Source organism: Fusarium odoratissimum (assembly GCF_000260195.1).
Source record: "Fusarium odoratissimum NRRL 54006 unplaced genomic scaffold supercont1.23, whole genome shotgun sequence".
Classification (NCBI taxonomy): domain Eukaryota; kingdom Fungi; phylum Ascomycota; class Sordariomycetes; order Hypocreales; family Nectriaceae; genus Fusarium; species Fusarium odoratissimum.
In genome coordinates this window covers 375,410-395,421 of record NW_022158708.1, presented here as the reverse complement: position 1 = coordinate 395,421, position 20,012 = coordinate 375,410, and the positions used below count along the sequence as shown (strand labels likewise).

At 48.3% G+C, this 20,012-nt stretch overlaps 5 protein-coding genes across 6 annotated transcripts; 2 read left to right on the top strand and 3 right to left on the bottom strand.

Annotated features, from left to right (window-relative positions):
- Window positions 1–832: 832 nt before the first annotated feature.
- On the bottom strand, window positions 833–2,406 carry FOIG_11868 (uncharacterized protein). Its single transcript, XM_031212505.1, has 2 exons — window positions 2,174–2,406; window positions 833–1,919 (listed from the first exon to the last, which is right to left on the bottom strand). Exon 2 carries the CDS (start codon window positions 1,530–1,532, stop codon window positions 930–932), a length of 603 nt encoding a protein of 200 aa, XP_031057899.1. The 5' UTR covers window positions 1,533–1,919; window positions 2,174–2,406; the 3' UTR covers window positions 833–929.
- Window positions 2,407–4,420: 2,014 nt separating this feature from the next.
- On the top strand, window positions 4,421–8,863 carry FOIG_11867 (uncharacterized protein). Its single transcript, XM_031212504.1, has 5 exons — window positions 4,421–5,101; window positions 5,171–6,461; window positions 6,510–6,581; window positions 6,628–6,696; window positions 6,744–8,863. Exons 1-5 carry the CDS (start codon window positions 4,768–4,770, stop codon window positions 8,494–8,496), a joined length of 3,519 nt encoding a protein of 1,172 aa, XP_031057898.1. The 5' UTR covers window positions 4,421–4,767; the 3' UTR covers window positions 8,497–8,863.
- Window positions 8,864–9,588: 725 nt separating this feature from the next.
- On the top strand, window positions 9,589–13,996 carry FOIG_11865 (uncharacterized protein). Its single transcript, XM_031212502.1, has 2 exons — window positions 9,589–10,753; window positions 10,803–13,996. The coding sequence occupies exons 1-2, from the start codon at window positions 10,042–10,044 to the stop codon at window positions 12,614–12,616; spliced, it is 2,526 nt and encodes an 841-aa protein (XP_031057896.1). The 5' UTR covers window positions 9,589–10,041; the 3' UTR covers window positions 12,617–13,996.
- On the bottom strand, window positions 12,886–13,935 carry FOIG_11866 (uncharacterized protein; the record flags this gene model as incomplete). The annotated part of the gene is made up of 1 exon (XM_031212503.1): window positions 12,886–13,935. One exon carries the CDS (start codon window positions 13,933–13,935, stop codon window positions 12,886–12,888), a length of 1,050 nt encoding a protein of 349 aa, XP_031057897.1.
- A 131-nt stretch (window positions 13,997–14,127) lies between the features above and the next one.
- Window positions 14,128–19,970, bottom strand: FOIG_11864 (DNA topoisomerase II). 2 transcript variants are annotated; one of them, XM_031212500.1, is made up of 4 exons: window positions 19,648–19,970; window positions 16,105–19,428; window positions 15,790–16,059; window positions 14,128–15,740 (listed from the first exon to the last, which is right to left on the bottom strand). In XM_031212500.1, exons 1-4 carry the CDS (start codon window positions 19,921–19,923, stop codon window positions 14,397–14,399), a joined length of 5,214 nt encoding a protein of 1,737 aa, XP_031057894.1. In that variant the 5' UTR covers window positions 19,924–19,970; the 3' UTR covers window positions 14,128–14,396. The 2 variants fall into 2 exon arrangements, with proteins under 2 accessions (XP_031057894.1, XP_031057895.1); XM_031212501.1 differs by lacking the exon at window positions 14,128–15,740 and having other exon boundaries at window positions 15,763–16,059.
- Between the last annotated feature and the right edge of the window lie 42 nt (window positions 19,971–20,012).

Below are 20,012 nucleotides of genomic sequence, written 5' to 3'. Positions count from 1 at the left end.
TGGCGAGGTGACCGCCACCGAAGCATGAATTGGCCCGTTCTTTAGTCTCAAAGGAGAGTGACTACGCGCTTGCGACACAATGGATGTCTTTGACGATTTGCATGTCTTTGAACTGCCTCTAACCATCTGGAACAGCAAGTTATTGTGCGTCAACTGTGTTTACCTGCCAAATCATTGACGTTGAGGCCATTTTGTTGTCAAGGGGACAACGCCCCTTAAATGCTTGTCAAGGGCAGATATGACTCCAGTCGCAAACGTGACGTGACATTCATGGTCAACGTTGTGGTCGCATCCAAACAATAAGGTCCCGTCAGTGGTCAATGGTCGTTCATGCAGGTCCGTACAAAAGAAAACAGTCATCAGAGGCGTCGGCTGTGGCTTATTGGCATGCACGCTTCCGGGTTCCTTGCATCTATCTTTGAGACCCTGATCAATTCAGCAGCCAAACAATCTCCATTGGTCCTAGTAGATTAGATCATCGTTCCTCATCTGTCACGATCAAAGTTCGTGGTTCTTTTAACTTTAACCGATCTCGTTCGCTAGGGACAGGCCGCTCTGTTGCCAGGAATGGGTCGAGGCATAGTCGCGGCCATTCTGGAGCTTGACACCGAATTTTATCCACTTATCATGTTGTGTCAAGATCCAAGCTTTGTAAACATTGCTGTGCCAAACGCCTCTTACCATCATAGACAGCCCAACCTCAAGATGCTAACGATCTTCAGCATATTTTCCTGTGGTCATGTTAGCATCTTGTCAAGTGAATTACTTATTCGGGATCAATATGCTGTCTTCATGATAAGTGTCCGAAGCTATTCGGTGGCAAGCTCTGTATGCACATATTCTTCATCCTATCATTACGTCGACAATATACTCTTTATCTAACTGGTATCATATGCCATTTCTTTTATCGTATTCTGACCATTGCTGTGCTAGGAGGTCCCACAATGGGGATATAAAAGACTCCCGAGCGCTTCATCGTCATCCATCTGTTCGTCTACCCACTGCAAAACCCGTCGAGCTCCGTTTGATATAACTGCAGAAGTTTTTATCGTAGTGATGCCCTCATATGTTCTCCCCATAACATTCACCACAGTCCCAAACCCTTTTAAGATCCATGACAGGCATTCATATACGACATCAGAGCCCGTACGCTCCCATATCATCAGTCCGCATAAAGGGATCCAACAGTAGCTAGTCAATGCCCATATCGATATCAACAACGGAAGGCTTCCGAAGAGCATTGAAGGTAGGTCGGTGATGATCTCAAGCGACGGACTCTGGCGAATAGGCTTGATGGTGGCTTGGTCCCGAAGGTAGCGGATCAGTGGCTTTCGAGCCGGCCGAAAGATGGAATGTGAAAAGAGATAATAGACCAAGCACTCCAATGGTTCTTCTTCAGCTGGGCGATCGTCTTCAATAGTGCGGCCTTGTTCAGATATATCATGTTTGTAAGCTGGTTGAAGATCCGCTGTTGCAGGTGACTTGTAATAGGTGGACTTTACTAGTCCTTTGAAGGTTGATGCAGTGCTCATTTTTCCTAATGTGCGTATTTGTGAAGGTAGACTGGCCGAGGCTGCAGGTTATTTGTCATAGCTGGGAGACAAGACGGTGAACATGATGGACCTCAATATCTATGATGGGCACATGGACAACGGGCATGCTCGTAACAGACCTAAGAAAAGGGGAAACACCATTTATAATATAGCAATAACAACATGAACCAACGAACATTATGGGTTCTATTGTCACGAAAGCGTGAATACTTGGCAGGTCCCGAAAACATCAACAACAAGTTGTTTGCGTGATGTCTCAAGTATTGCTCCTTTTATCCTGGACCGCATTTGCAGTTGGTCCTTGCCGATGTCTCAAGTCAGAACAATCCATCTAACCCCAGATTTTAATGTCGCACCAATGTAGTTCTGTAAGTCATGTTTCGTCAGTTTAGTTGCTCATAAGATTTCTTCGGTTTGCAAAAAGGAGGGATATGGTATATCTGAATAATAGTAGTGATAGACGTTTCTGTCGACATGATATCTCTAAGCTCCAAAAGCAGCTGTAGGCAACCCTTTTATCCTATCTATGATCGATCGAAATTGGTGCTATAACTGATAGACGTTTCATAATCGAATCATTCCGTAGAGAAAGAGTCATAAAACGAAACAAGCAACATTACCATTTTCTTTGGTGGGCGTCAACGGTTGTAACGAAGGGATAACCGTTCATTAAATCACCTAATAAGGCAATTATTATACTTTTATTAAGTATAGAGCATAACAAGCATTATGCTAGTTATATCCTGTGCATGAATTCTTGAGAACAGGACAGATACGAGTGCTCGAGGGAAATGTCCTATGGGAACCTCATGGGTGGCTGAGAGTCTTTCAGCTCTTGTTGTGTCACCCACGGTCCGGAGACAGTAAATTATTGTTTACGGTCCTACGTATTTCGTTTTGTCCCAAGTGGGGTGTTCTGTCATCTTGTAGCACCATATCCAATATCCCGTTTGTCCGCAAAGAGCAAAACCTGGTAAGACAATTACACACACAACCTCCGTTCTCAGCAGAGTCATTGAAAGCCGTTGCGGCTCAACTGAAAGTTCACTTTAAAAATTCAAGCGAATATCATTGTGGAGATATCAGCTTAAAATTACTTCCCTGCCGGTATTTTTATTGAGAAGCTTATTTCGTCGTAACTACTTGGTTGTCAAATCCTAGTAATACAAAATCTCCGGGAAACCAACCTCAGTCGTTTGGTGGAATGCATTCATTGTTTACAGCAGCGGTGTGGCTTGCATACGAGACCATGTTCCAGACTGCATTGCCAATGTGATCGAAACACTCATAGCCGAATGAGGAAGATATGATCGATCAGGTGAGGATATAAGGGAGCCAATTTCTCGTACGAAAATCATCCCCGCACACATCCGGTGCGGCGGTGAAGCAATGGACGTGGGGGAATCTACACTACATTCACTTGTGGCCGCATCCATACCACCCTACAATGTTACAGTCTGCATTACGTCTGCTCACAACGCGTGGGCTGACCTATCAAGATCACCTTGAAGCTCATGTTAAGCAGTGATTGCCTGTTGGAACGATGAGCTCACACATACATACATAACACTCAAGCATGAAGCCGGGGTGGTTCTGCAGGTCAAATGGAGCGGAAGAGCCTCCGTGTTGCAAAGAAGTTGCTTACCCGGCAGCAAGCATGAACATGGGGACATTCAGGCGAGATCTGCGGCACATGTCGAGGTACTTTGGCTTGGTGCTCGGGTAGTGGGATCGCGATAGCGAAACGAAGCTATCGCGAGGGGGTAATTGGGTGGTCTACTCTTCACCCCGGATCGTCTGTGCTCGCGATTATCATGGTCCGGAGCGATCTAACTAGATCTGTAATCTCATCGAGATGGCAATGCTTCAAAAGCTGAGGCCGACTTGCAAGTCCAAGCTGGGAAATGCCGTTGGTTTGATCTTGTTCTTGTCAGACACACAAATCCAGTGCAGATAAGATACAAACATTGTCGCAGTGCATACCGGTTCATGACCGAGCGATTCAAAATCGAATGTCTAGTTGCTGATCATGGGATCGGTCTTGATTTTCTGTCGCAGAGGGAGTGGACCAGGGCACAAGTGAGACGTCTGGTCGGGTCTTCAGGGCTGCTTACTTGCGAATGAGTGTGGATCAACAAAAAAACAAGGAGTCAAGCAAGGATATTGCTTATTGCGACTACATTGACAACAAGACGAGGAATGGAACTCGCCTTCACGGTCGAAGTTGTTATAGAAGGAAATCAGTGAATAAACAGCATAGCATATTCAATGTTAACCAGCCTCTCATCAGCTGGTGCCCGTCTTCACATCCATTATCTCAATTAACATCTCCAATTCCTCACCCACCCTGTACTCTGGTCCATCAAACTGCGAGTCAGAACAGAACTGACTGTCCTGCAGATGCAGGAATTGTTAGTCTAACAGGGCCATGGCTAATTTGATGACCCACCTCCAATCACGTTAGTCTGCCGTTCCATTGTTTATACGTTGGAATATCTATTGCACAACAACAGTGATCCTCATACAACCTCATCACTTGAAGAGCAACGGATGTGGGCACGCTTTTGCTTCAGACTCCCAATATCCAACATCTTTCCTAGAAGAAGCCTCTCCTTTGCGAAAGTCTTTCGGCCACTACGAAAGCTCCAACTCTCACATGGTCTTCAAGTCCCACAAGCCATTAAATTTCCTTGGTTTTCATCCTCTCATAGTGCATGTAAGTCAACCGTTCGGTGGACCCTAGACATCCCTCTGAATAGAACCTTGTCCACTGGCGTTACACCCTCACGATCCTGACGACGCTAAAATCTAGCCTGTCCAGGGGCCCTCTCTCATGTATCTATTAGCAGCGGAGTAAGCGAATAGGTACGTGATTCTCGCCTGCTTTAGCGTCGTCTGCCTCCCAAGGTTCAGTAGCGACAGCGCCCCGAGCCTTGAAGGGTGTCGTTGGACCCCAGCTACGTACGGTAGGGAACATCTCGCTCCTACACCCTCTTCTTCCTACCAAGATTGCAAAATTCGACTCCGGCAACGGGCTCTGTTGTTGGATTATCATATCTAGTCTCCCACACACTCTTTACTGAGTTCTACTCTCACTACGTTCGTTCGATAAACACCAAGCTCTGAACTTCGCGCTACTTCCCCTCCATGGCGCGTTGAGACAACCCCAAGCAAGGCGGAAAGCTTGCTCCCAAAAGATCAAAAACACCAACAGATGTTCTCCTCCCTACTACGACGCCCCAGGGCTGGTCCCCGTCGAATCGATCGCCGCCGAAACACAAGTTTCTCTCCTTCTCCTGGTCCTGCTCGGCGGCGTTATACTCTTGAACGACACGCAACGGCCGATTTTACAGAAGCCGACGACGACGACGGTGATGATACTCATGATGAGGGATTGAGCCGGTTTCGGAGTAATGACCGCCGTACGAATAATGATGGAGATGAAGAAGAGGACGAAGATGACGAAGGGGAGGAGGAAGACAGGCCTGGCGAAGACGGACGACGCGGCGGCCTTCCTGTTCTTCCTCTGTTCTCGGCATCTCATTTAGGTACGCTCAAGATATTGGAATCACAAGATATCAAGTTTTGGTACAGGTCATTCTAACCTTAATTAACAGATTCTTTGCCAGTATACAGCATAACACACGCCATCCGAATTATTGTATCGACACGCACTGAAACGACTCTGTCATGGGATCAACTTCGATCACCTCAGGTTTCTCAATTCCTCGTCAAGCCTATGCAGCAACAGATTCGTGCCCAGCATTTCAGCCGCGCAACTCTGTATGCTCTCATGATCAACTGTCTCCAATTCACCAAAGAGGGTGAACGCTACCCAGGCAATGCAGGAATCAGTAGCACTCGTGCCAAGGTTTGCGAATTGCTGACTCTCAAGCTACTCAAAGAGTACAATGTCCGCGAGTTGATCGATGCCCTCGCCTATGACTTTTACCCACTTCAAGGCCTCCCCGGATCTCAAGCACCTACATCTCCTCGAAAATCACCGCCGGCCAACAAGCTGCCTCTGATAGCGTCCCGAACGTCAACTCTCGAGGTCGCCATTCGAGCCTCAGCCAAGCACTTACTTGCTCATCCCCTTGTCGTCCAACAACTCGAAGCTATCTGGAGCGGTGCGATTACTTTCCACTCGTCTGCCGATAGCTTACATCGGGAACCTCCACCAGCCGCAGGCCTTAACTCGAATGGATATATTGGAAAAGCGACCGATAGAACTCCCCTACTTGGTGCAATTGCTCAGAAAGAAACGCGTTTCGCCCCACCAGGGCGTCGTACGGCGTCGCTCTACGATCCTCGACAAGCGTCTCTCCTCAAACTTTCCCGCCTTCGGGTTCCTCGATACAGATCTTTTCTTTCGACAATATCTCTCGCTGTTCTGATCGGATTGTTTCTTGCTGTTCTCGCTGAACGTTCGGTTCAAATCACAGGTCTGGAACTGATTTTTTGGTTCTGGAGTGCCGGCTTCATGCTTGACGAGCTCGTTGGATTCAACGAGCAAGGGTTCGCGCTGTACATCTTGAACGTGTGGAATGTTTTTGACCTCGGAATACTGCTGTTGCTCATTGTATACTACTGCATGCGAGCATATGGCGTTTTCCTGGCCGACTCTCACCACATCTACGACAATGCTTATGATATACTGGCGGCCAATGCGATTCTGCTCCTCCCGCGTATTTTCAGCATCTTGGATCACTACCAATACTTCTCGCAACTTCTTATTGCATTTCGTCTTATGGCTGTGGACTTGGTGGCCGTTTTCACGTTGATCTTGGTACTCTGTAGCGGGTTCTTCGTGTTTTTCTCTTTGACAAAGAACTCATTCGGTGCGAGTGATGTTGCTTATAAGATCTTTCAGATCCTGATGGGATTCACTCCTGCAGCATGGGAAGTGTAAGTATGCTTGCAAATATGAAACGAACTGAGGTTAATAGCATACAGATGGGATGCGTACAATTGGTTAGGACGAGCCTTGTTGGTTCTCTTCCTGAGTATTTGCCATTTCCTTGTTGTGTAAGTTCTCACGGCACGATTACTCTTTGTTTGCTAAACAGTTCAGGACAATTCTCATCACCGTTCTCACGAATTCATTCATGGCTATTGCGTCCAATGCCAATGAAGAGCACCAGTAAGTGCCCCTATCTGCATAATAGGTCCGCTCTAATCGTGTTCAAGGTATTTGTTCGCTATCAACACCATATCTATGGTGAAGAATGACGCACTGTTCTCGTATATTGCCCCTAGCAATATTTTCGCGTGGCTTCTTATGCCTCTACGATATTGCATGCCGTTGAGAACCTTCGTGTGGCTGAACAGGACTGTCATCAAGGTGACGCACTTTCCCGTGCTGTTCTGCATCTACCTATACGAGAGATACTGGCTTGCCCCGTCTATGTACGAGGCAACTGACTTGGTGGAACACCCAGTTCGGGAGCGAAGTCGGCACATCTCTTTCATGGATCCTGTAAGCAGAGCAGCCATTTTTAGTCCAAGCATTAGGGTTCGCGAGGAATCCGTGGCTGGCTTTCAAAAAGACCGGGCCCTCGAGGAGGTGTTCCGGCGCTTACCTGATCCCCTAACATTGAGGACACAAAGACGTCAAGAGAGGCGGAAGACGCAGACAGCGATTCGTAACTGGATGGATCAACACGACGATAATGATGCATCGCCAGGGAATTGGCAAACGCCTGATGGTGCTATGCCTCCTTGGCAGCGAAGATCCAGCGTCGGTCTTGCTCGTACTACTAATCTTAGGCGTGTTTCGGACGTTAGATCGACGGCGAGTGATCCTGCTGATAGGATGTCTAACGTGGGAAACCCATTCCGGCCGTCACATTTCTCCAGGACTCGTCTGACTGCGGATTTATCCGAATACAAAGACCAGACTGATGCTGATGGCGATGACGAACTGGTGACAAATGATGAGGATGAGGATGATCATGTTACGAATGCTGGGCAGAGTCAAGCTGCTATAAGTCGTGGAATTCACGAGGAAGCGGAAAGCTACTTTGCACCCAATGCCAATAACTTCGGAAAGCTGGCATCCTCTGTGAGTTCTTCTGGGAAGAGGAGCTCCTCTGGCAAGAATGTATCTCAGACACCCCGACCCAAACGAGGAGCACACAACCGAACACTTTCTACAAATACGATACTCTTCAACCCTCAGGATGTCAAGCAAATGCAGAGGGCGTCGTCGATATCGCCACCGCTGCCTGGCCAGTCACGTCCACGAACTAGTGGGCGCATAACCACTGGTGAAAAGACACCAAGACGCAGTTCACCTCGCCGCTCTATGTACGTCGCCAACACGAAACCTCGACCAGTGATGCCACCACGAGGTATGACCGAGGCTGGTGCTGTTAGTCGATCAGCCCTTCTAAGCATTGAGCCACGAAATCGTCCTAAGGACATTAGAAGGTTGTCCTCGGTTGATCTGAGTGCGATGTCTGATCAAGTTGTGGGAGACCATATTGGTGCGATGCCTGGCAGCTTCCAGACACAACTTGCAACTTTCATGAAGGACAATCGGTTGCGGGCAGGCGGTGGTAACGACTCTGGCGACCGCGACAGAATGGGAAGGCTGGTGTTGGCTAGAATGAAAACACTGGAGGAAAGCTTTGCGGATGTGATCAAGGAGATGCGGGATTTGAAGAATTCTTCAACGGTCCCTACAACGCGGCGTAACTCGGGAGATGAGGCAAATATGGCGCCGATGATTGAGGTGGCTGGACGAGACCGCTTAAGAAAGTACCATATCGACAACAGTCAACGCAAAGTTGCGTCTAAGCGACCCGTCAGCCGAAGAAGCCTTAAGGAGGAGAAGCCTGGTATGTGGGATTACAAGGGGAAGGGCAAGGAGGTAGTGTATGAGTCCGACGATGAGGCAGAGACTGATGACAGTCTGTTCAAGAAAGGGGGCTCATTGTAAAGCATAGGTGGCGTTTGGGCATAGCTTTGTGGTTCGATACGGTAATGAATGCATAAGATAGGAGTACTCTGTAATGAGGTGGCAATTAGACGGTAACTTGACCGCTGTATGAATAGAATGCATTTTGTGCTCGAATTAATGGTCGAGAATGCGGTTGTTACGCAAGTATCTTTAGTCTCTCCGGAATTACTGGGCTTAGTTCTGTTAGAAGCACATACTGAAGAGAAATAACGAGGGCAAAGGAGTCTCATGCAAGATGAGGTAAAAATCTGACAGAAGAAGTCGATGAAACTCACCTCGATCTCGTAATCTAGTGAGTAGAGCATTCCAGATGTCGTCTACTTCCTTGCCAAAATAGATTGCCAGGGGACGTTAGAAGGTCCTGCGGGGAAGTTTGTCACTCATCAAATAAAGTGGACTTGTCAAAGAAACTTTCTTCAACAAGGGCAAGAGTTACGATATTCAACATATGTAGGTTACCGAGTAGTAACTAGGTGCTGGGGCGACCATGCACTTATCTACCTACTTATTATTTAGTCTCGTAGAACGCTTCCAGTAATACTACCCTAAAGTTGAGATTGGAAAAGGAAAAGCACTAACACCGGAGGTTTCTTTTCGCTAGCGTTCGCACTGGTGCCCGTTTTGATATCCAATAGTCTAATTTGTTGTTATTTTTGCCTACGTTTGTTTATCGCCACTTATGAGAAGATCAGGCAAGACTTGAATGGTCACACGTGCATAATTCCAGGCTGGGAAGACCAAGCTGCATTGGTGTTGATGCTTGCATCCTCCAGGTTTCCTTATACGATAAAGACGTAGCTGTTGAGTCAATACTTGTCCTGCATGATCCTTGCCTAACAATGCCAGTTGAGTGGTGTTTTGCTTGTTGACTCACAAACGGAAGAGTCGTTGTCTCGTCCTAACGTTTGAAGGTCTCCAGTCTTAGTGTCACCCGGAGTACTGTAAATGTAAGTATAGGAGGCTGAGCTGCCACACCTAATGCACTGGATCATTGGATCGCATGGCAGCCTCAAGGCAACCACCCCTCCGACAAACATCCACACTCAGGCATCAGCTCTTGGTTATGGAGGGGTAAAAATGGAGGTATTTCATTGGCATGCACAGGCATGTGCAGGTACTTTCATAGGGCTGTATTGAAACTTGCTACCTGCCGCTTTCCACCGTCAGCCCGATGCTTTCCTCTCTCACAACTCTTCATCTTACATTCATCTATTTCCTTCTTTCTATCAACAAACAAACCAGAGCATCAACATCTCTTTGACCAATTGCATATCTATTTCTTTGCGTATATTGTTTCTGTCTTACCCAACCTTGTCTGGCCTACATAACCTGCGCGATCCACCCTGCCGACACAGCTTCTGGGTTGGCTGCCTGCGATTCTTGACGCCAAACCATATCTATACCTTTTAATTTTCTATAACCGAGTCTTCCAACTGCCTCTGCTCTCTTATATCAACTGATCTAGAGATTAACCGTACTGAACTTTCTCGAATTGTTGGCGTGAGCCACGTTTCTTTAACAACAATGGATATCCCGAATGACTGGCAGATCGAACAAGCACATGTTGCCTGGGATGATCTGGTTAATCAAAACAACCATGAACCTCAACATAGCACTCAAACCGCTCAGCAAAGTGAACCCCAACCGCAGTCTCAGTCTCAATATAATTATCAACATCTTGATATAAATGTTGACACGGCCCTCGAAGAACTATCACCCACACCAGCCCCTCTATCAAGCTGGACGGGTCCTTACTTCAACAAAGCAAGCAATTTCTACAGTAGCCATGTGCCGAACCTTCTACCAGAAAAGGATGTCGAGCAGACTCGGCTGTTTGAACTCTATCGACTGCACATGGTGTCCTTCGAACTCAACCAGGGGGACACTCTTGTATTTATCGACTATCCTGTCCATCATAGAGGCGTTCTCGACTATACCGACTGCAATGGCATAGTCTATAAGTCACAGAAGTTTCAAGTTCACTCGAGCAAGCTGCTCGAGACTGGTTCTCCCAAATTCGCCGAACTTCTTGGCCCTACATACCAATTCAAAATCCAACGCCGTCGTAAGATGGTCAACAAACTACCCGACGGTATCAAGTATTTGCTTGATCTGACTCCACCCTCGGAAGGAGATGAGTTGGTGTTCCAGATGACCGAGCTATCTTTAACTCCTGGGATTATTAAATGGTGGAGCTCATATATTCTTAATGGCGTTGATCCATTCTTAGTTTGTGGTCAGTAATCGTATCCAGCTTGTAGCGCATCATCTGACACGCAGAATAGGCCATGATGATATTTGTAAGTGCAACAGACAGCCGAAAGGCACAGAAAACAACAAAGATGTCGATGCAAACGCCGAGCATGACAGCGCAACACCCATTGAGGGGAACACACCTACCGGCTACAGGCTGAAACAACTAAAGCTTGACCCAGAGCGTGCTCTGCAGATGAAAGCCACGAATGAAGATGCGTACGAGACACCTCTATATCGGCATATTCCTGATTATTGCCCAATTCGCCACCGAAATGGCATCGTGAGGCTGCTCATGTTGATTGAAGGCAAAGGATGTATCCTGGATTCAGCTCCGAGACTGTTCACCATCTTGAAGTTGAGTTGCCTCTTCGAATGCAGCTCCATGCTTACCGATCGTGTTACTCAATGGATAATGCACGGCCAGAACACTGCTTTCATCGAGGTCTTGCCCGAGGAAGCCTTGCAAATTGGGTCTCTGCTCAAGATTCCTCCTGTAATGGACTCTGCTTTCAGGATCCTCGTCAACGAGCTCGCTCTTAAACTGGCTGACACCAACCCAACAAAACATAATGCCCACAGCCAGACGACGATATTTGGGAGACGACTGGGCCAACTTCCCGATGAACTCAGCAACATTGTGCAGCATGGGGCACAAGCGCTCGTCGACAGAGTATCAGACATCAACACGACCTACAGTAACCCAAATTTGTTCGGTTCATGGGACATCGACGAGTGGGCCAAGCTGCAAGTAACTGAGCAGCTCCTCGAACAGGAAAACACACACCTTAGTCAAATTGCTTTGAAAAAGCTTCGTCTTCTCATGAGTGCCCTGACTCACGAATTTACGCACGCATGGGAAGACGCGATAGACTCAGCACCAGTGGATGGCTTTTCAACATACAACGGAATAGATCGAGACCGCCTGACATACGTGGAACCCAAGGATTTTGACAAGATGACTTTCATAATGATGGACTTTAATCCAATTCAGATGCTACTCTGTGCTGTGCCCTACAATGATCTCGGTGTTGAACTGGATAATCGAAGATGGAATCACAGCAGATGCAAACTGGATGGGCACAAGCATAAATCATACACCAGCCTAGTGCAAGAGGCAACAATTGCCCTCCACGACTTTCTTGCATGTACGCCGAGGCTATTCAACAATCTGTTATGGAGCCGTATTCTTGCACTCGGAGACCGCGAATTCCCAGAAATGGGTATGCGTTCCTCACATGGGCCTATTGTATCACTAAATGCCCTCGAAGCTGCTGTGAAAGATCGACTGAGGCCGCTAACTCTTTCGTGGAGACGAGAAAATTTCTGGCCTCCTCTCAACCTGACCCGCCATTTACTCCTCACACTCACCGAAAACGAACTCAAATACCTTCCTCTGTGGTGTGGAGGTAATGATGACGGAAGTGGAGGCGTATTTGGGGATGCAATTCCCTCAGCAGACTTGCTGGTAGCACCTAATGGCCCTGGACCTGGCTTCCATACAGGTTACACAATTTCAACCCCTTCGAGTGTCTGTGGTTCCATCATTGAGGACATGGATGCGCTACGAGTCTGGGGAAGTACGTCTGCTGCTTCGATGACCCAAGACAGACTCATTGCGTCGGAGTCTTCTTTTACCCTTGGCGAGTCTGATGTTGAGTTCACGAACGCCAGATACGCCATGCCCGCGGACCATCAGACAATGGGTGAAGCGGTCAACATGACAGTCGAGACAACCGATTCCGAGTCAGCATCAGTAATCGAAGCCTGGAGCTCAAACAGAGATGACAGTGATGATGATGCCTGCATGTGGGACTCTGATGATAGTGATGATACGGTTGTCTAATGATGATTTTTGGAACACGATAACGGGGTAACGGCACCAGAATCCAAAAATTGAGCACTCTCCTACGAATGGGAATACATGTCTCTGAAATAACTTGAGCATATAGATTGGGAGGCATAGCTACTATCACTGGCTTTTAGTCTTGAGTGAAATGGTCAATAGCTCTTGTGAGTGCTCATATATCGTGTCGTTCCATGTACTAGTATTTTCCATTTCCTGCTATGCATGTACCTAAACGCCAAACATCTGCACGATATTTCCAACACAGATCAACCTCTATTGAGAGTATTTCCTGCTCCCTTGGGATTATGATCAACGAACTCATCCCACTCGCGCTGCTTGTACGTTTCACGATCTATAGCGTCCATATCGTCCTCATCCACCACCTTCTTCGGTTCCACACCACCCTGGAGAATATTTCCTTGTCTCCTCTCTTCCTCGAGATACTCATCGATGGACATGGTCGGCAAGTTGTGCCCTGAGCGAAACACATCTCGTGACATTTGATCCCGTGAACCAAGCAGCGTAAATGGCTGCAAAGGTTTGCCTTGTTTAGACAGTAGCGGACCAGCTTGGAGAGAGTGTAGACGTCGTAGAGGCTGATCAAGTCGGGAAGAGTGATCTTCGGGAGATGGCGCATTTGTAGCTGAAGGCGCAAGCGGTCGAGGTGCCTGCGCAAGAATCTCCACCTCACGGTTTAATGAGTCTAACGCCTGAAGCGCAGAATGCACCGCGAAAGTGATTTGCGTCAGGTAAAGCTCCCGCACAAGCTCCTCATCGCCATCGTCCAGGTATCGTGGATTCCGTCTCAACATTTCCAACTTCTCTTTTAGCGCTTTCTCAGCGCGATAATTCGCAATCTTGCCATCTCGTCGCGCCGCAGCATCATTACTAGCAACAACAGCAAACCTCTCAGGATCGTCGCGATATCGCTCGAGTACGCGATCGTAAGGCTTAGGCACTAGGGCATAGCTGTCGACAGTGGCGAGGAAGCGCTCGTAGGCGGCGCGAGACTTTGAGAGGACCTCAAGGCGTTGGTCAGGGCTTTGATTGGGGGTTTTTTGTATGAGCTCCGCAACGTGAGCGTCGAGAAGGAGATAAGGGAGATCCGATGTAGAAACGTCCTCAAGTCCTTCGTTGGAGGAGAAAAGGGCAAGAGCTGAGATTTGGTCGCGCGCAGAAGAGTAGAGGGATAGTGCAGCCTCGAGATCGGAGCGGTAGGCGGGCGAAGTTGCCTCGAAGGCGTTGTCTAAAGCGTGGCGCTTTTCTTCAGCGGCTTCGTAGAGAGAGCGCAGAGATTGGGGTTCTTCTGAAGACATGATAAATATAATTTGCTGTGATGTGAAGTTTATTGAAGTAAATAACGAGGGGCGAATGTAGGGGATGATAAATCTAGACGAGACCCTTGGATTCTTTGATGAGAACCCCGCGCTAACCTCAAGCTCTTATCGATAAGCACGCTTCTGGAGCTCGCTTCAACTTGATTGAAATGGGACAGGGATCATCAGACATGTACAAGCTAACATGAAGAAAGTGAAATGCTATTCATATGCGGATATCGAGTAAAAACCACGCCGAGGCCCCAGATAGCAAATGCCTCACATCCGTTGACGCCCAGACTCCAAACCTCCCTCTCCATCAATATGCCCTTCGCTTGAAGTGGTTACCACACAATGTTTCTACTCAGCAACAAGAAATTACAGCAAAGAACCTGGCTGCGGTGGTTCTAGAACAACCAGTACTCCGTTCCTTTCATGGGCTCAATTACAGCTCGAATAGTCTAATCCTCATCATCGTCGACCTCGAAAGGGTCGTCACTCTCATCATCTTGCTGCATGACCGATGAGTCGTCGTCAACAACGATCGGTCGTCTCGAAGCAGCGGCACGTCCTGGTCTCACTCTTGAGGAAGCCTTAGGAGGGGGCGAGTCTGGGTCAGCCATATCCTCATCTGAATCGTCGTCGAGGACAGATTTCTTGACAGCCTTTTTGGCAGCGTAAGCCTTTGCTGCTGGCGATAGAGTGGTCTGTTTAGTTGCTGGACGCGAAGCAACCTTTGATGCAGCTGTCTTGGTTGCTTTTGGAGCAGCCTTTGGCTTCGCTGGCTCTTTGCTCTTCGCGCCAGCGGGACGACCACGACCCTTCTTCACAGTAGCAAGACCGGCCGGTGTTGGGTCTTCGGAGTCCGTGCTGGTAGGCTTAGACTTGGTCGCAGCTGACTTGGATGGAGCAACAAAAGGCTCATCGTCAGAAAGGAAGCTGTCTATATGATCATCCTTGGTGGCCGTCTTGTGTGGCGACGACTTGGCGAGAAGCTCATAGTTGGTATCGTCAGGACTGTCGTCATCAAAGTCGAAAGCCTTGGCTGATTTGGGCCTCGACTTGGAAAGTCCGCTCACGCTGGCGTTGCCCTGGCTAGAGTCTGGCCGGCTCATGGCATGTAGACTAAACCTGCCCCTTTCGCGGTCACCAGCTGGCTTATCGATGCCCTTGACCAAGGCGCCAACATCACCAAGCATCTGATCATCGTCACTCTCGGAGTCATCATCGATAATTGTCTTGACCTTGGATGCCGCCGCTCGTTTGACCCGTGGATTCTCCGGTGCCTCAGTTGGAGGTGACTGGGAGGTCTTGATCGCAGGTGCGGATGATTTGCTGCGGCTGAGAGCGGCGTAGTCATCGTCAGAAAGATCCGACAGCTCCATAACATCAGCACTGGGTTCCTTCTTGACCTTTGGCTTGGAGCTGAACATCTCAGCAAACCGCTGAGCACTCTTGGTCTCTACCTTGGGCGCTGTTTTAACGGTCGCCTTTGACGCTGCAGCCTTTGGCCTTCCGCGGCCCTTCTTGTCAGGCTCATACTCGTCGTCATCCTTGACTTTGCGGCCACGAGCGGTGCCAGCACCTATCTTTTTAGAAACGCGGCGGCCCAAGCGTCGGATGCTCGTCTTGATCTCAGCATCAACTGCAAGCTGAGTTTCCCATTCGGCCATGAAGTCATCAAGGTCGCGACACCAGAGATCCTTCTCACTGAGGGCAAGGAGTTCATCGTGCTCAGCCTTCTTCTTCTCGATAGCTTGCTTGAGCTTCTCGAGACGCTCAGCTGTCAGGGACCAGATGGGCATCTGCAACACGTTAGTTCACTGAACGTATTCAAAGACGACAAGTACTCACCGAGAGGAGGTAGTCATAGTCGCGAGCACCACCCTCCAAATCACCATCCACGTCCTGGTTCTCATCGGCATCATCATCTTCTTCATCTGCGGTCTTCTTCTTCTCACCCCCAGGGGGGAAAGCCTCGTAATCACAATCTCGAAGTTCTTGAACCAGCACGGTCTTCTTCTTCTTGCCAACCACAAGTTGTCCATCTATGATTTCTTTGATGAATCGGGCTTGGTTCTTGAGCTTGCGATAGTCTGCATGGAATACGCCTAACCAATGTTTCTGCGAGAGTTAGCTGGGTCGTCTAAAATTCGGATCAGGACTTACTTTTCGGTCAGTATACATGTCGAGACGGTATAGATAGAACTCCTCAAGGATATCCTCCACCTTCTCGTACTTGCGAATCATGCCTCGGGTATCGAAAGCAACCAAATTGGAGGTGGCGACCTGCTTGGTCAGCTTGAAGCGCTCGAGGACGCCTTCTTCAAGGACCTTGCCCATGTGCTTATCATCCACAGCGATCTCAAAGTGAACAGTGCTGTGATCGTTGAATTCCTTGTAATCCTTGATCCAAGCTGGGCCATCGACACCGGCGATAATCTTCTCCAGTTTGCCCTTGAAATCGTCGGTCCACATACGAATAGGCAATTCGGTGATGACAACTTCGTTATCCTTCTGTTCGTTGTGATAGGCAATACCATTGAACTTGTACCGGTCAGGGCCAGCAACTTCGGGTGTACCCTTCCAGCCACGGAACCAGGGCATCATGGTTTCGAAGGGCCTTTCCTCAAGATCGTTATCGTCCAAGCGACCCATTCGACGCTTCAGGTTTTTGACAATATCCATCGGGTGATAGTTGGGAATGGAAGTGCTCCAACCTGTACCAATGCCATCGGCACCGTTTACCAGAACCATGGGGATGATTGGAGCATACACCATTGGCTCGATTTTCTTGCCGTCTTCATAATGATGCATCAAGTTTGGCTCATCCATGGGGTGGAAGATCTTGCGGGCGAATGGAGACAGACGAGTGAAGGTGTAACGAGGACTGGCAGCATCAGATCCACCGGCAAGTCGAGAACCGAAGTTTCCACTGGGTTCCAGACAGTTGATGTTGTTTGAACCGACGAAGTTCTGGGCCAGGCCAATGATAGTCTGTTGGAGAGACTGTTCACCGTGATGGTAGGCAGTCTGCTCAGAGACATAACCAGCCAATTCAACGACCTTCTTATCTTTGACCAGGTTTCTCTTGAAGCAGGCATATATGACCTTACGCTGACCAGGCTTGAAGCCATCCAGCACGGACGGGATGGATCGCATGTTATCAGCCATACTGAAGAGAATAAGTTCTCTATTGATAAAGTCGGAATACGTGATTGACTTGGTTGAGTGATCAAGGTATGTGCCCGGCACGAAATTACCAAGCCACTCCTTTCTGGCATCTGCTTTCTTCTTGGAGAAAGCCAGCTCCAGTAGGTCAGCTTCCTCTGGCTTCATGGTGTCAAATTCCTTCAAGTGGTCATCGAGGTTGGTGAAATAGACTTGTGCGTCTTCGTTGGAGCTTGTTCCCAGACCCTTGAAGTATTTGGAGTGCCATCGAGTGAGTTCGTTTTTGTGATCTTCCTTCCACTCCTCATATTCAGGCTGTGTGAAGAATGACTTTAATCGCTGGGGCTTCTTGGGGTTGGGACCCTGCCAAACTTTGACAATAGGTGTGATGAACTCTCGGAAGAAGTCAGGGATTTTGAGAAGCGATGGAAATTGAACCTGAAGGAAGTTGATAAGAAGTCCCTTGATATGACTACCGTCGTGATCCTGATCAGCCATGATCATCAAATGACCATATCTAAGATTCTTCGTGTCCGTGTACGTCTGCTTGTGCTTGAGACCCAGGAACTGTTTAATGTTCTGAATTTCAGCGTTCTTCATAATTTGGTCAACTGAAGCGTCTCGCACATTAAGAAGCTTTCCACGAAGCGGGAAAACACCAATGCGGTCAGGGTCGAGAATGGCACGACCAGAAACTGCCAAACCTTTGGCAGAGTCACCTTCTGTCAAGATCAGAGTGCATTCGTGACCTCTTCTGGTGCCAGCAAAGTTGGCTTCGACGAGCTTTGCGTTGTTGACTCGGCTTCGTTTGTTTCCATCACCCTTGGCCAACATCTTGTCGGCCTTCTTCTCAGCAAAATCCAAGATATTTTGAAGGGCATCGGATTTTGCGATCTTCTTAAGGAAGTCTTCACCCAGTTTGCATTTGCTACCAAACTGGCTCGGCTTGGTAGTCATCTGCTCCTTTGTTTGCGAAGTAAAAGCTGGATTGTTGATGTAACAGTTGACAAAGATGAAGATATGATTCTTCAGGTGACTCTGCTTCAGAGCATGACCCTTGCGCTTCTTGTTCAAAGCCTTGAGAAGAGCTTCAGTGACCTGGTCGGCGATGTAGTTGACATGAGTGCCTCCGCTTGTTGTGGCGATCGAGTTGACGAAGGAAACTTGTTGAAAAGTACCATCAGAAACAGCGAAACCAACCTCCCATCGAGGATGCGACTTGTCCTTATCCATCTCAACAGTACAGGTCGGAGCGCCTCCCTCTTCTGTGCTTCTCTCCTTGGCGATGGACTTGGCATAGAGATCACAGTAGGCCTTGAAATCCTTGATCTTAATTTGCTCGCCGTTAAGGAAAACCTTGATTCCTCGGATCGTGCCCACCATGTCGTAAACTCTACGGTGAAGGAGAGACTCGAGATCATCATCGATGCCATCTTCCATACCAAAACGCTTGAAGTCGGGCTTAAAGGTTACTCGGGTGAAGTCTGAGGTTTTGCTGCTGGTGATTTTGGCCTTCTCCATCGTCTGCATGTTGTTTCTCCAGGTCTGTTTGTACCTCTTGCCGTGCTCACTGTCTTGGCATTCAAGGTTGAATTCAGTGCTGAAGACGTTACACAGCTTGGCACCGTAACCGTTGCGACCACCAACGGTTTTCTTCTCGTCGTCGTCGAAGTTGGAACCCGCCAACAGATGTCCGAAGATAAGCTCAGGAATGTAGATCTTCTCCTTTTCGTGAATAACAATAGGAATACCCTTTCCGTTGTTTTCGACGCTGATCACACCGTTCTCACGATCGATATTGATCTTCATGTAAGTCATGGAGCCATCGCGCTGCTTGTTGTCGGCAGCGTTGACCAAGATTTCGTCAAAAATCTTGTAAAGACCAGGGACAAAGCTGACGTTCTTGTACTCCATCAACTGGGTCTCTTTGTTCAGAACCCACATCTGTTGTTCCGTTCTCTCAACAGAACCGATGTATGTATCAGGTCGCTTGAGGATGTGCTCTAGTTGTGACAGCTTCGTGTACATTTCGGTGGCCGTCTTCTTCTTGCCAGGTTTGGCGGGGCTGTCAATTACCATGCTATCATTCTCAAGCTCCTCCAAGGGCGCACCAGAAGACTTGCTGACTGCAGGTTCCTTCTTTTGCTTCTTAGCTTTGGGAGGTGTGTTTGAGAAACCTGAGGCAATGCTTATATCATCGTCATCGCTCTCCGGTGTTGGGCGCTTTCTGGGCGCGCTCTTCGTTTTAAGGGTTGTTTGCACCATCTTTTTGACGGGCGGCCGCGCAGCAGCCTTCTTTGGTGCGGCTTTGGGTTTCGCCTTCTGTTGAGGAAATGTCAGGTTATGTTTGTGCAAAAGTGCAGATACGCAAGTGTTCGGCGAGAAAGGTGTTTGATGTAAATAAGTCTGAAGAGAGGGATTGAAAGAATGCGATGCGGACTGACAGGCAAAGTAGGCAAATGGAGGAAGAGAAATAGGCACACAATGTGCAAACCGATTTATTGTGCCAACAAAAGAGGGGTAAAAGAAAGGATTACTTACGGTTTCAGGGACATAGCCATCTGACTCCTCCCCAAGACTGAACATGGACGCATCGGAATCCATCTTGTTGTTGTTTGCAGTGAGGGCAAAGAATCTGGCTTGGGGCGCCAGTGCAGGATTTAAGGACAATGAGTTTGAATACAAGGGTCTCAATGAGGGACAAAACAAGGACAGTGGGGTCAAGAATGAAGGGCGGCCAGGTCGAGCGAGTGGTGATGCTCGCGTACAGAGTCGCGATAACAAAAATGAAGAAACAAAAGGTGCCAGACTTCCCATCCACAATTAAAACAGTCCTACCTTATTATGTTGTTGTGACAATCAAGGGTCCCTATTGTAAACAAATCTTACAGGGACGCGACGTTGGC

Excerpts from the sequence above, each read along its gene's own strand:
- FOIG_11864 (XM_031212500.1), bottom strand. The coding sequence starts at position 19,923 with ATGGGAAGTCTGGCACCTTTTGTTTCTTCATTTTTGTTATCGCGACTC. Across the intron at positions 16,060-16,104 it reads ACATGTATACTGACCGAAAA|AAACATTGGTTAGGCGTATT; the intron begins GTAAGTCCTGAT and ends TAACTCTCGCAG. Across the intron at positions 15,741-15,789 it reads ACTATGACTACCTCCTCTCG|ATGCCCATCTGGTCCCTGAC; the intron begins GTGAGTACTTGT and ends AACGTGTTGCAG.
- FOIG_11867 (XM_031212504.1), top strand. The coding sequence starts at position 4,768 with ATGTTCTCCTCCCTACTACGACGCCCCAGGGCTGGTCCCCGTCGAATC. Across the intron at positions 5,102-5,170 it reads GTTCTCGGCATCTCATTTAG|ATTCTTTGCCAGTATACAGC; the intron begins GTACGCTCAAGA and ends CTTAATTAACAG. Across the intron at positions 6,462-6,509 it reads ACTCCTGCAGCATGGGAAGT|ATGGGATGCGTACAATTGGT; the intron begins GTAAGTATGCTT and ends AATAGCATACAG.
- FOIG_11865 (XM_031212502.1), top strand. The coding sequence starts at position 10,042 with ATGGATATCCCGAATGACTGGCAGATCGAACAAGCACATGTTGCCTGG. Across the intron at positions 10,754-10,802 it reads TGATCCATTCTTAGTTTGTG|GCCATGATGATATTTGTAAG; the intron begins GTCAGTAATCGT and ends CACGCAGAATAG.
- FOIG_11868 (XM_031212505.1), bottom strand. The coding sequence starts at position 1,532 with ATGAGCACTGCATCAACCTTCAAAGGACTAGTAAAGTCCACCTATTAC.